Genomic DNA, 12,599 nt, shown 5'->3' with positions numbered 1-12,599 from the left:
CAATTTCAGAAAAGGAATAATACATATAGTCTCCTATGGTGGAGGCTTAGAAATACAACTTTTATTTTGTGTTTTCTGTTTTAATCAAAATTAATCTATTTTATAGTCACACCTTGTCCTTAATAAACTCAACTAGATTCCTGTTGACAAATTTCATGTAGAGTTCTAATTAAAATTTGTAAAGATTCTCTTTAAGAAAGCTGCCTACAAACGTAAAGTTACAGTTTATATTGGTATGTTTACCAACTTAAAATACCATTTCTGTACTTGGCTCTTTGTCATATAAAAAAGAGATTTATAACTTTGGTTTAATGCATTAAATTTGTCTTACTCAAGTTTTTTTCAACCACTTGACTAGTAAAGAAAATATTAGTAAATGTAGTTTACAAGTAAGTTTCATAATTCTCAAAAATTTATGCACTTAGGATAAATTTTGGTATTCATCATAATCAGAAGCTCTGTTTCACACAGCTTTGCTAAATATAATAAATATAAAAAGAATTTAAAGCTGTTAACTTCACTCCCATTTTCAAGAAATGAATAAGAATCTTTACAGATTTGTTTTTAAAAGACTATTTTAAAGAAGCTGAAACTTGACAGAAAGCAATAAATGACTACACAAATATATGCAGGAGAGCAGAGACTTGATCCCATTTCTCCTTTAAATATTTAAAGATTCAATGATGATAAAAATTTTAAAGATCTAAAAGGAATTTCTATCACAATATTAAATTATTTTGTTACAGAACAGTATTAACTTGCCCTGACTTTTCTTTTTTTCTCTTTAAATGTCTCACTTGTAAAAATAAGGTAAATAACAGCTGACTCTGTAATACATAGGTATTGACAGAATCAATAACTTATATAGGAAGTAGAATTAAAAACCTCTATAGGGCTTGTTAAGACGTTTAAATGAGATGAATGCATACAAAGTCCTCTGCTGCCACATAATTATTATGTTCAATATTATTAGAAAAAGAGGGTTAAAAATACACTAAAAAGAATGTGAATACTATATATTTTTAAAAATAAACTAGTTGTTTCATAAACACCTACCTAATCTGTATCATGTGTTTCAGGTCTCTAGAACTAGAGACCAGATGTTAAAAGAAGCCCTCTGGGGAGCTTAGATACTGAGAATTAGGATATTCAACCCAGCAACACCACTAACTAATTCTGTGATCTTTCTCTAGACACTCTCCATGGATGAAAACATAAGAATGTGGGGAGTAGATGAACTTGTAAGTCTCTTTAACCTCTCATTAAAATCACTGTTATCTAACACATAAATCCAGTTCTGAGAATCCAAGGGACCCTCACCTCTCTGGCACTGCTAACAGTGTTTACATATGTCTGTGTACCACAAACTACATTATTTTAAATTCTTATCTCATAAAAATACCAAATCTGGGTTCATTTTTTCCTCTTGTACCTTATAATACACCCAAAAAATGCTCAAGAACCAACTTTGTGTACCATTCCCTACCACAATTGCCTCCTTCACTAAAGTGATGTTAAGAGGATTGTAGAATTTTAAACAGAAACACATACACACACATTTTGAAAATAATTACTATATAATTGTAAAAGTATTTTGACTCCAAACCACCTAATTACTCAAGGTCATAGACTGGCTCAGCTCAGCCTTTGAACTCAAGTCTGATTTTTAGTCTAGTAATTTTCTACTATTTCTATTATTTAATAACTAATCAAATGTTTGGAAGGGATTACAGTGGTGTTTTTTTTTAAAGCACCAAATTTGCAATTTAAATTATCTTGAAATTAAGAAAGCCCTTATTCCCAGTAATTACAAAACAAAACAACAACAACAAAGTAAAAGTGTTCATAACAAACTGGTAGAGCTTTAATGTTCAATATGTGACCATCATAAGGTCATAAGTCATTGCATTGCCCCAAACATGAATAATAAATCATGAACTAAATTATTTGTTCATTTCACAATAGCTTTTAAAAATTGGCTATCAAATATACTTTCATAATAAACACAGTTAAATATTGTGGAAAAATTATGAAATCAACTAGAATAAAGGCTAATTTTATTTTAAAAAGAAATAAAAGTAATCATATATTGTAACTATATGTCCTAAACATTGCATACTTAGGTTGGACTCTCAAATTGTTAGTTACAAAAATAAAAATTCTATGTAAGATACTGTGATAGACATTTACAACTAATCATATCATTAAACCTTTCTTTCCCCATATATATATATTTGGCGTACTGTAGGGTAAATGAAAAAAATTCTAAAATAAAAGGTATGTTTATTAAATTTGCTGCACTGTAGATACTATTAATCTTATTGAAACTTGTTCAAAAGAAAAAATATTTTAAAGCACTCAAAATTAATATTTGAGTTACTCTGTAAAAATATGTTTAAGCATGCAGCTCTACCAAGATAATCAGCCATTAATTTTTAAACTGGCCGAGAGATAAATTAGGAGATGACACACTTCCATGCAAAATAATTGGTCTTAAGAACTATAGTGCAATATAAGTAGTTTAAAAGACTGTCTAGCAACTGCAGGACCCTATAATTTATTCTACATATAACCCAGCATTAAATGAAAATTTAATAACCCAGCAAAAAGTACACAACCCATGGAAATATATTACTAAAGGAAAGGGTTGATTCCATAGTCAGATGACAATGAATATATAAGCATGCTATAAAATATGAAGTGGTTATAACAATAAGATACCATCATTGTTTCAACTACATTCCAGTAATTAGATTTTCATTGATTAAATAGCAGCTTAAATAAAAATTCAACAAACATGAACTTGATTGCAGCTGAAGTAATCTAAAAAGAATTAAAATGTTCATTCCATCCTTTTTTTGGTAATAAAGTCTAGCAAAAGCCAATGACATAACCTGATAAACAGGGCTATATTGCCACAATTAGCTTTCAATTTCTTTCTCAAATTAAAGACACTAAAGTGTAATCCTGGCTGATACACTCCTTTATACATTAAACACAGCTCCAAATTTTTCTCTTTTTAGTTCTCTGAATTAATGACAGTTGGCCAAATTGTTGGTTTCTGGAATTGTTCTTGATATTTCTAAACTTACCTCCCACCGTTCCACACTTCTGCTCCTACCTCTCCCAAACCCTGCCACCCTGCCTTTCCCATAACACTCATTAATTCAAAAACTCCATTGGAAATCCTGTATTTAAAGGGCATTTGTGATGGTAGTGAGGAAAAAAGGAGACAACCTGTCAAAAATTACTTGTTTGGGGGTTGAAATCACGGTCTAAAATGAATTTTGAATTTGAATTGCAATAAAATTGAACATTTTCTAAATTATACCTTAATGTGTAAAATGAATTTTAAAAATCACCATTAAAAGTCAAGTTCTAATCCAATTTAGCATAGAAACAATCACACACAATTCAAAGGGAAAGGAGTCCTGGCTGGTTTGGCTCAGTGGATAGAACATTGGCCTGCAGACTTGGGTTTGAGTCTGGTCAAGGGCACATGCCCAGTTGTGGGCTCAATCTCCAGTAGGAGGCAGCTTCTCCATGTTTCTCTATCATCATTGATGTTTCTATCTCTATCTCTCTCTCCCTCTCCCTTCCTCTCTGAAATCAATGAAAATATATTTAAAAAGGAGGGGGGGCACTAATGGATCTTTTCTTTAATGAAAGTCCTCCACAGGAATATTTTTATTTACTTGAAAAATACAAAGTCCACGTAGAATAAACCAGAAAAAAAGAGAGAGAGAGAACAGTTGGCTCTGTGAAACTACAAAAATAAGGAGAGCATGGGCTTTTAAACCCTTCTGTAAAGGTTAATAGGGAATTGATTTTTTTCAGTTATAGCTTAATTCAACAAATTTTTCTTAAAAATTCTTTTGCAACACAATTCAAATAAATATATATCTTTTTTCCATGACTCAGAAATATGGAAGCAAGTGCCCTTTAATTTGGCAAATACCTATAAATACTGCATTACACAACTATCAGGATGTCCTTAGAAGAATAAAAGCACAAACCTGTTTTTCCAATTTAATTTGTTCACTTAAATAGTAGTATACAATGAGAACTCACTGCTAATTAAAATTTGGTACGATCTTTAAAGTAAGAAAAAATGTGTTTTAAGAAATATGCCCCAGACTTATTTTAAACCCAATGTAAATTAAGATTTTCTAACAACTAGGCTATTTTAATCACCTACAGTCCAGAGTGGATAAGCCTTATATAACCAACCAATTAATACAGATGCTCTTTCACATCAGGCACTCATACTAAAATAAATCCTTTTGATCCAATCTCTAAAATCTCAAAAGGCCCCGACAGTGATCTCTACCCACATATGAATTCCACTATTAACACAATTTGCATTTAACCTACATTTATGCAAAGTGTATTTCAGAATAAGTCATAAAATTTATAGACATTCAATAATATACTGAAAGTGGTCAGACTAACTAAAATATTTGCAACACCAACAGACAAAACCAAAACAGCATTATAATAAAAATCATGTTATCAATTACAAAAACATCACGGCTTAGCCAAAGAAACATCACCAGAAATAATTTCAATAAACTCTGACCACACGTTAGTCACACATTTCTGTAATCATTCCACACTAAATTGATACACCTCAGTACACAGTGTGAGTTACCTTTATTAATCTTTTACTAATACAGCCATAACAAAATACAGGGCTTAAAAAAAGATTCTTACCATAAAGCTGAAAATAAATAAGCAAAAGCAAATCTCCTTTAACATTCAGCAATCATTTTATATGAGTGAATATTAGAAATATTAAGATTTTAAAAAGACACTGAAAGACTCATTGCCAGAACCTATGGAAGGGGATGAGAATGGGGAGAGGAAGAGTGTAAAGAAGTATCGACTAAAAAGGGGATAAATAAAATCAAAACAAAACATTTCCTTATGCCTCCTCTACTTCTGAGGAAACATTCTCTACAATGTTAATAATAAAAACGAGCAAGGGACAGAATTTGCTCCACTCATCCTGTGTTTGTATAGGTCTTCACTTTCATTATCTTAATAAAATTAGACACACATGCAATTAATGAGAAAGGTTAAAATAGACAAATTTTTGTAGCTTCATTAGGTGCTAATCATCAGAGCCCTGAACCCTAAGACTGAGTTTACAAATTCATCTTACATCCTTCTTTCTCTCCAATAATCTTATGCCTCAGAAACTTTTAACACCAAAGTTTCAACACAATCACAATAAAAGCTCTAATGCCACCTGTAACCATTTACTTCTCTGCGACCCTTTTCAGCAGTTTCACCCTTAATGCGAAAGTGAAACAATGCTGAAAATTGAATTATGCAGAAATGTGCCTTCATCGGTGTTACAACTTTATGCTAAATTTATTGAATTTCAGTATTTTAAAAGCATATTAAGTTATAATGGCTAGTTCATTTTACTTAACGAATGTATATGAACATCAATAAGATTTCTCTTGTTTTACTATCAATGAACTTCTAACTTGACTATATTCAATCCCAACATTCATAATTTTACAATTTAATGTGGTAATTGGAAACTGTGCTATGTTTACACATCAGAAGGAACTACCTTCCGCCAAACTGAGATGGTATAGCTCAGTTGGTTGAGTATCATCCCCTGTATCAAGAGGTCATCCTCAGATTCCCATTCCTGCAGGGGTTGGGGGCTCGATCCCCAGTAGGGGGCATGCAGGAGGCAGCCAGTTGATTTTTTTCTCTCTCTCCTTCTCTCTCTCTAAAATCAATAAAAACATATTCTTTAAAAAAAAAGTTAGAAAAAGGAACTACCTTTCCCCTCAAAACAGTGTGAAATTTTTCTAAGCTTTCTGAGAAAAAGCAATTTTAGGTGTCATCTTAAAAAGTCAAATTATGATTTCTTTTTATGTAAAAGGAATGCAAGTGAAGTTATTAGCATTTAATATTTTTTAAAATATATTTTATTGATTTTTTACAGAGAGGAGGGGAGAGGGATAGAGAGTTAGAAACATTGATGAGAGAGAAACATCAATCAGCTGCCTCCTGCACACCCCCTACTGGGGATGTGCCCGCAACCAAGGTACATGCCCTTGGCCGGAATCGAACCTGGGACCTTTCAGTCCGCAGGCCGACGCTCTATCCACTGAGCCAAACCAGTTACGGCAGCATTTAATATTTTTATATCAAAAATCAGAAAGTCTATACTCAATACAGTTGTGGTCTCAACATATTGATTTATCTGCTAATCATTCAGGGTCATGGTCATACCTAATGTTTGGCGAGAACCAAGTAGCATACAGAGAGGAGAAAGCAACCAATTTTAGTTTATATCAGGGTTGTTGTTTGGAAACAATAGAGTAATTCAATGTTGGTTAGAAAAGAAACATTGTTTCAATTTATTTGGAAGAAGCTTTGTTCTGGGTAATCATAATTCCCAATGTCAATGCCAAAAGGTATAAAATTTTCAAACATTACCAAATAATTATCTACAAAATATTACACCTTTCACTAGGACACACACTACTGGTTGTGAGCCACATCATCAAAGGTTGCTATGAGGCTCAAATTAAAAATATGAAGGTACTTTCTTTACATGTCATAAATTACTATAAAAGGTATTATAATGATCTATGGGTAACTATGTTCACCTGACTTATGCTCCAGATCCCAGATTTTATGGGGCTTAACAAAAGTTCATTGTAAATGGAAAATAACCTTATTCCATGCCTTTTTTATAATAAGGAAAACAGTAACAATACCTTGGTAATTATCAGACCAAAATGCATTAAAAACCTCCAAGTTTCCTAGAATATATTATTTTACTTTGTACAATTAATAACTTCTTACAGATAGCTTCCTACAGATAGCTTAGTCAAATCAACCAGGCACATTCAACCATGAATTCCAATGCCAAAAATTTGAGATTAAAAAATTTAAAACACAGCATGTCTTCTAACATTTAAACAGAATAGTTTATGTGATAAGAAACATCTCAAATTTCTTTACTGAAAACATTTTCAACTTCCATTCAGAATGACAGCAATTCAAAGTTGGAGTAGTGTTCTTTTATATGAAGGTAATTATTATTTAAATAATAGACTAGTAGTAGGTTGTTTACATTTAGACACACAAGAACCAAGGTGCTATTTTTCTGATGAGAAACAACTAAGCCTTTTAAAGGAATAAAATATAGCCTAAATCTAAGTGTAATATTCTTCCCCAACAAGAAAAGCTTCCTATTTAATGCTGTATTCATTGAACTTATACAATTTTTACTTGAGAGGAAGAAGAGACACCTCTATTAGGACATCCCTTTAACAGAAAAAGTATTTTAAAGGAAATTTTAAATAAAATCTCCAGTGATTAGTTAATGGGAACAATGACTATCCCTAACATTTAAGAAAAGATATGAAATGCTTATGTACAAATAAATTGCTGTGTCCACTATGCCTTTAAAAAAAACAACCACCACTGATTGTCTCTACAATCACATTTTTAAATATTTTCCTTCACACCCAAAATGTGATATACAACCCAGTATTTATCTGAATTGGGGATGGGGTGCAGACACAGAACTACCAACAGATACATCTAAATTGAGAACTTTTCCCCAGTAATTCCATTTTAACAGATCCTTTTGATGTCAAACCGAAATGTCAGTACACTTATAAATGACTGAGAAAAAAGAAACAAAGAAAAGCATCAAATGACGTTGGAGAATTGAAGCTTAACAATATTGGCCATCAGTTTCTACTTAAGAACTTGTGGGAACATTTGAAAGTAAAATTTTGTTTTGCACTATGTTGCCACCAATTCCTTTCTTAAAGAGACTGATCAGCAAATAAGACTTGGCTACTTTAGGTCAGGAACCTCATAAGCAAGCCCTATGCCTAATACTATGGTCCCATACACTGTTCACTGCATTGCTTTGACTTATTGTTAGTACTTCTAATTTTTAACCCTTTAATCGCACGTTACATTTCACAAGTGTGCAAATACAGCAGCACAACTCTTGGTTATGTAAAGTATAAAGGGTTCTTTTCATTGTAATGTTAGCATATTCTAACCAGCTTAAATGAACATGCACAATGAACATGCTGTATCTGCAAACATTAAAACCCCTTGAACTTACACAATTTTTACTTAAGGTACCTGTTAGTGAGCAGTATTTTTTTAAATAAAATTTTCAACCATTGGCCAATGGGATATTGAATGCCAATATTCAGACAAAAACTTGAAAAGGTTATGTATGACTTAGGCTGTCTACCATGTCTACTTTTAAAAAACTCCTTAAACTTATTCACATGAAGAAGCACATTAATTGCTGGAGAAACATACAAACAAATGAACATTTAAATCTACCAATCTGTCTCAGACTTAAGAAATAGAAAACCAATCTTACCTTGAATAGCCGTTAGAAAAAACCGATCGCCCCGAGAAGTTCAAAGTTCCCAAGGAAGTCAAGTTGTCATCTCCAGATCCTGGGCACCTATTCCAATTTTCTGAACCAACAGAGATTGGTGGAATGACATTAAAAACAGGTTTCTGATCCTGCTGTTGAGAAAGGGATGCTGTATTCATGTCATAGTGGTACATCTGTCCCCCAGAGGTACTCACACCGTGAACAGAAATGGCAGACATTTTATTACCAATTATATTTGCCCCAGAAAAACTTTCCTGACAGTAAACTGGGCCCAGTCTCTCCTGCTTAATTACTCCAGGAGTGCAGAGTTCGATGAAATCTTCTTTTTCTGTTTTCACTTGGGGCAGTGTCACACTGCTGGGGCTTGGTAAGATCAGATCTCCATTATCCTTAATTTTAGGTTTAGTATCTGGTAAAACGAGAGGCTTACAGTCCTCATTGGAGTTTCCTTCCAAAAGGAATGGATCCTCCTCTCCTCCCAAAGGAGAAAGCAAACAGTGTTCATCTATCAAGAGGTCTGGTCTCCAAGGGCTCTCATTCATCTCTTTACCTGGGGACCCAGAAGGAAACTCCAAATCCTGCAAAATGTCGAAGGCTCTTTGGTCTGCGGTATACAACTTCACATTGCCACCGTTGGTGCCGGTCTGGCTCTTCAAATTCTGCTGTTCTGAAGACGCATCCGTGTGTGTTTTTGAAAACTCCTCTTCGGGGGCAACCGAAACAGTAGCAGACGCTGAACTCTTGGGATTCTCTGGAACACTGGTCGACTTACTGAGGTTTGCGATGCTTTCTTCCAGAAGCCGAAAGTCTGTCTCCCCAGAGGAAAGGCTGATTTGGCCCGGTTGTGGGAATCCCAGGTCATTTCCCATCACTTTTGTTTCTGTCTCTCCCATATACAGTCCCATTGAGAGTGAAACTGCCTGGGACAGATCTGGCTGCTGCGCATTGCTTCCTGAGCCTTTTGGAAAATCAACCAAAAGTCGTAGCTGCTTGGAGTCTGACAGAGGAGCAGCAGCCAGTGAGGGTGGAGATGCAGAAACCTTCACAGTAGCTCCTCCCCTTAGGGTTTTATAGAAGTCCATCACTTTTCCCCTCTCCCCAACCAGCTCACTGCTGGGGATTTCTTCTCTACTGGGGGAGCCTAAGGATTCCTTTGAGTCCATCAATAAATATCAGCTACAAAAAAGAGAGAGGGGGGGAAAACATAATAAGCTATGAAAGCACATTATCTCTGTGATCCGATTAGTAAGAGCTTGTTAAATGAACCTTTTAGTTAACTCTGAATCTAATTCCTCGTTACCAGAAGAGTAGTTTCCGTCATCCAGAATAAAAAAGCCATGCATGTCCCCTGCTCCCATTCAGTGTGCCACATGTAAAAGCACAATACAGCCCATTTGCATGGCTGAGAACAAAATTGTATCAAACTAAGCTTGGCTATTAATCCTGACACTCACAGAACTGTAACTTTGTTAATTATAGACATTATAATTCATTACATCTGATTGTTCTAAAGGTTAGCATTGCCGCCAAAGTATTTAATTAAAAAAGGAACTATGATCATTAAAATTCCTGCCTCTTTTCAATCAAGGCTTTTCTGAGAATCAATACACATAAAATTTGATAAGTACTATGCTAGAATTCTTTATCTGATTATTCCCCAACTCCCCTCCTACTAGCTAGCTAGTCATACATTCAAACCTTTAGTACAACCTCCTAGTAAATCATGCACATTTCATCTGAAAAATAAACAATGATGATTCTGCTTATCTTCCAATAGGCTAGGAATAGGCTTTTATTTTTAACTCATATTTCTTATCAATGTACCTGTTGAACAGTGCCTGCCTTCAAATTCTGGACATACTAAATGAAATACATTGTATAAAGGCAAACTAAAATTTAGATTTTAAAAAGCAGAAGAGAATATAGCTTTTCACTACAACTTTAGCTTATTTAAATATAACAAATGCAGTGCCTCTCAATCCGTACAAGACAATAAAATATAGAGGACGCTACATTTCTTTAAAACTGCTTAACACCCTCAGTATCAAACAATATATTTCTAAAAGACGTTTCCTTTCCAAATTTTTAACTACTGAACAAGAGAAAAATCCAGAACTCTAAAATCATATTCGTGTAAATCCATGTGGGGAAAAAAAATATCCTGTAAAATGCTGGGAATAATTTCCTCTGCATTCTAAACCGTCACCTATGACAACTCTCAGCCTATTCTCAAGACGGTTAGGTTGCTGGTATATTAATAATCAGGATGTTTTGTAAAAACCGGCAAAGACTTTGATAAGCATATTTGCGACATGATAGTCAAATCTCACCCAAATGAAAGGAAACTTGTCTTGTACAGAGACTTTAAAAAACAAACTTCACTGGCCCTCACTGAAAATGGAGTGCGATGGAGGTAAAAGGGTGGAATCTGTCCCTACAAACCTTGACGGTAAACTGCGTATCGCTCCCCCCTTATCTGATAACGATCTTTAAACACTAGGCATCAAGTGGAACCTAATGAATTTCCACGCCGTTTTGACAGCTGCCTTCCAACTCTAAACCAAAACAATGCCTCATAAAACGAAAACGATCCCTTCTTCCCAGGGCTGTATCCCCCAGTTTACGTGGCAAATAGCCGACACCTCAATGAACCATGCCGAGGGGGTCTTCAGGGGCAGCGCGAGGCTGCCGTGATCGAGCCTGCCACCCAAACGTCAAACGCGCGACTTGTCAAAAAAATCGCACCAGAAAATGATGACGGCCAGGAAGGGTCTCTTTGAAAAAGGGTCACTTATAAAAGCCAGGCAGGAAATACTGCCAAGCGCCAAACCCCAGCTTGGGGGTGGGGGTGGGGGTGCGAGGTTAAAGAGAAACGTGCCAAGACCTGTTGCGTTCTCCCCAGACACGCCCACTCCTACCCGCCGTCGCGGGCCCCGGCCGGTCTCCAAGTTGCCGGCGGTCAGCCCCCTGCCTGTGCGCTCACACACACACACACACACACACACTCACACTCACACTCACACTCACACTCACACCCGCGAGCCCGCCAGAAGTGAGACGCGCTGGAGCCTCGACAGAAACCCCGACGCGCTCGGCGCACCAGGGTGGAGTGGAAACACTCGGGCGAACAGCATTCAGAAGCGGCTTGGTGTTCACCATAAAAATGGGTATCTGGGCGTCCCCCCTCCCCTCACCCCCACCCCAGGAAGGGAAAGGAAGGGGACTTGGAAAACAACAACAACAAAAAGAGAGGCTGGAACCCCGAGGCAGCCAGCCCGGGCTCCACTCGCAGAGTCAGAGCCCAGTTTCCTCCCCCTCGGCCCGACCGGGGAACGGCGGCCCAGGGAGAGGAAGAGCCCGGCGCTGGCACCCGCGCGCTGCCCTTTCGTCACCGCCACCGGCCCTCGCCGGCCCCCACCCCCACTCCCCGCGGCTAATAAAAGTTTGCAGGCTCCCGCGGCGGCCCCCGAACCGCACCTCGGGGGCGGGAGCGCCCGCGCGGGCCCGGGCTGCCAGCTCTTACCTCTGCTGGAGGCGCCGCTCACCCACCACCGTCCGCAGCTTCCACGCAGCCCAGATAAACAACTTAGCATGTGAAAGAGAGATTTTTCCCTAAAAAAAGGAAGTAAATAGCCGCCCCCTTCTCCATGGGTGGGGGGGGGGGAGCCCCTATCCAAGAAACTCCAGCATTTCTCGGCTGACAAGCCAGCCCCCGCCCCGAGCCCGTCTCTTCGGGCTGGGTCTCGGGCGCGCGTCCTTCCTCCCGGCGCCTGGCCGCTCGCTCTGGCCGCTCGGGCGGCGGCGTCTCCTTCACCCACTAGAATCCGTCCCCGACAGACGGGCGGCGACTCGGGCTCCCGTCACCGACTCGAGATCGCAAAATGGAGGAGGAGGAGAGGAGAGGAGAGGGGAGGGAGTGCGGACACGCTAAAGGGCCGCCCCGCCGCGGCGAGCGAGCGGGATGGAGGGGGGTGGGGGGGCGGGCGGATGCGGTGCTTAAATTCACAAACTCACGCATTGGGCTCTCCTACTCTATGTCCGAGCGGTGGCGATAGGAATTTCCTAGCTGAGGCCGCTAATGAGAACCTGTGCTTGCAGTGTGTTATCTCGGCATCTGCACGGATGTCCGCACATAATGTTGGGGGCGAGTTGCTTATGTTTTTTTTCGATTGGTCGTGTATCTCTA

At 37.7% G+C, this 12,599-nt stretch overlaps 1 protein-coding gene across 5 annotated transcripts in view; it reads right to left on the bottom strand.

Moving 5' to 3' along the window:
* The window catches only part of NR3C1 (nuclear receptor subfamily 3 group C member 1), a 105,385-nt gene that overhangs the window by 91,332 nt on the left and 1,454 nt on the right, over positions 1 to 12,599 (bottom strand). For 2 of the 5 annotated variants that reach the window (XM_023752022.1, XM_006086412.3), the window contains exon 2: positions 8,393 to 9,589. The exons of 1 other annotated variant lie outside the window; for it this stretch is intronic. In XM_023752022.1, the coding sequence (XP_023607790.1) occupies positions 8,393 to 9,576 (1,184 nt within the window). In that variant the 5' untranslated portion in view covers positions 9,577 to 9,589. Of the gene's footprint in view, positions 1 to 8,392; positions 9,590 to 11,936; positions 12,345 to 12,599 lie in introns of those variants that run through there. 2 more of the 5 variants (XM_023752023.1, XM_006086411.3) reach the window with 2 other exon arrangements.

This window comes from Myotis lucifugus, unplaced genomic scaffold (assembly GCF_000147115.1).
Source record: "Myotis lucifugus unplaced genomic scaffold, Myoluc2.0 scaffold_28, whole genome shotgun sequence".
In the NCBI taxonomy this organism is placed as follows: Eukaryota; Metazoa; Chordata; class Mammalia; order Chiroptera; family Vespertilionidae; genus Myotis; species Myotis lucifugus.
Note: the sequence above shows the minus strand (reverse complement) of the source record. Positions and strands in the feature narration are given on the sequence as shown.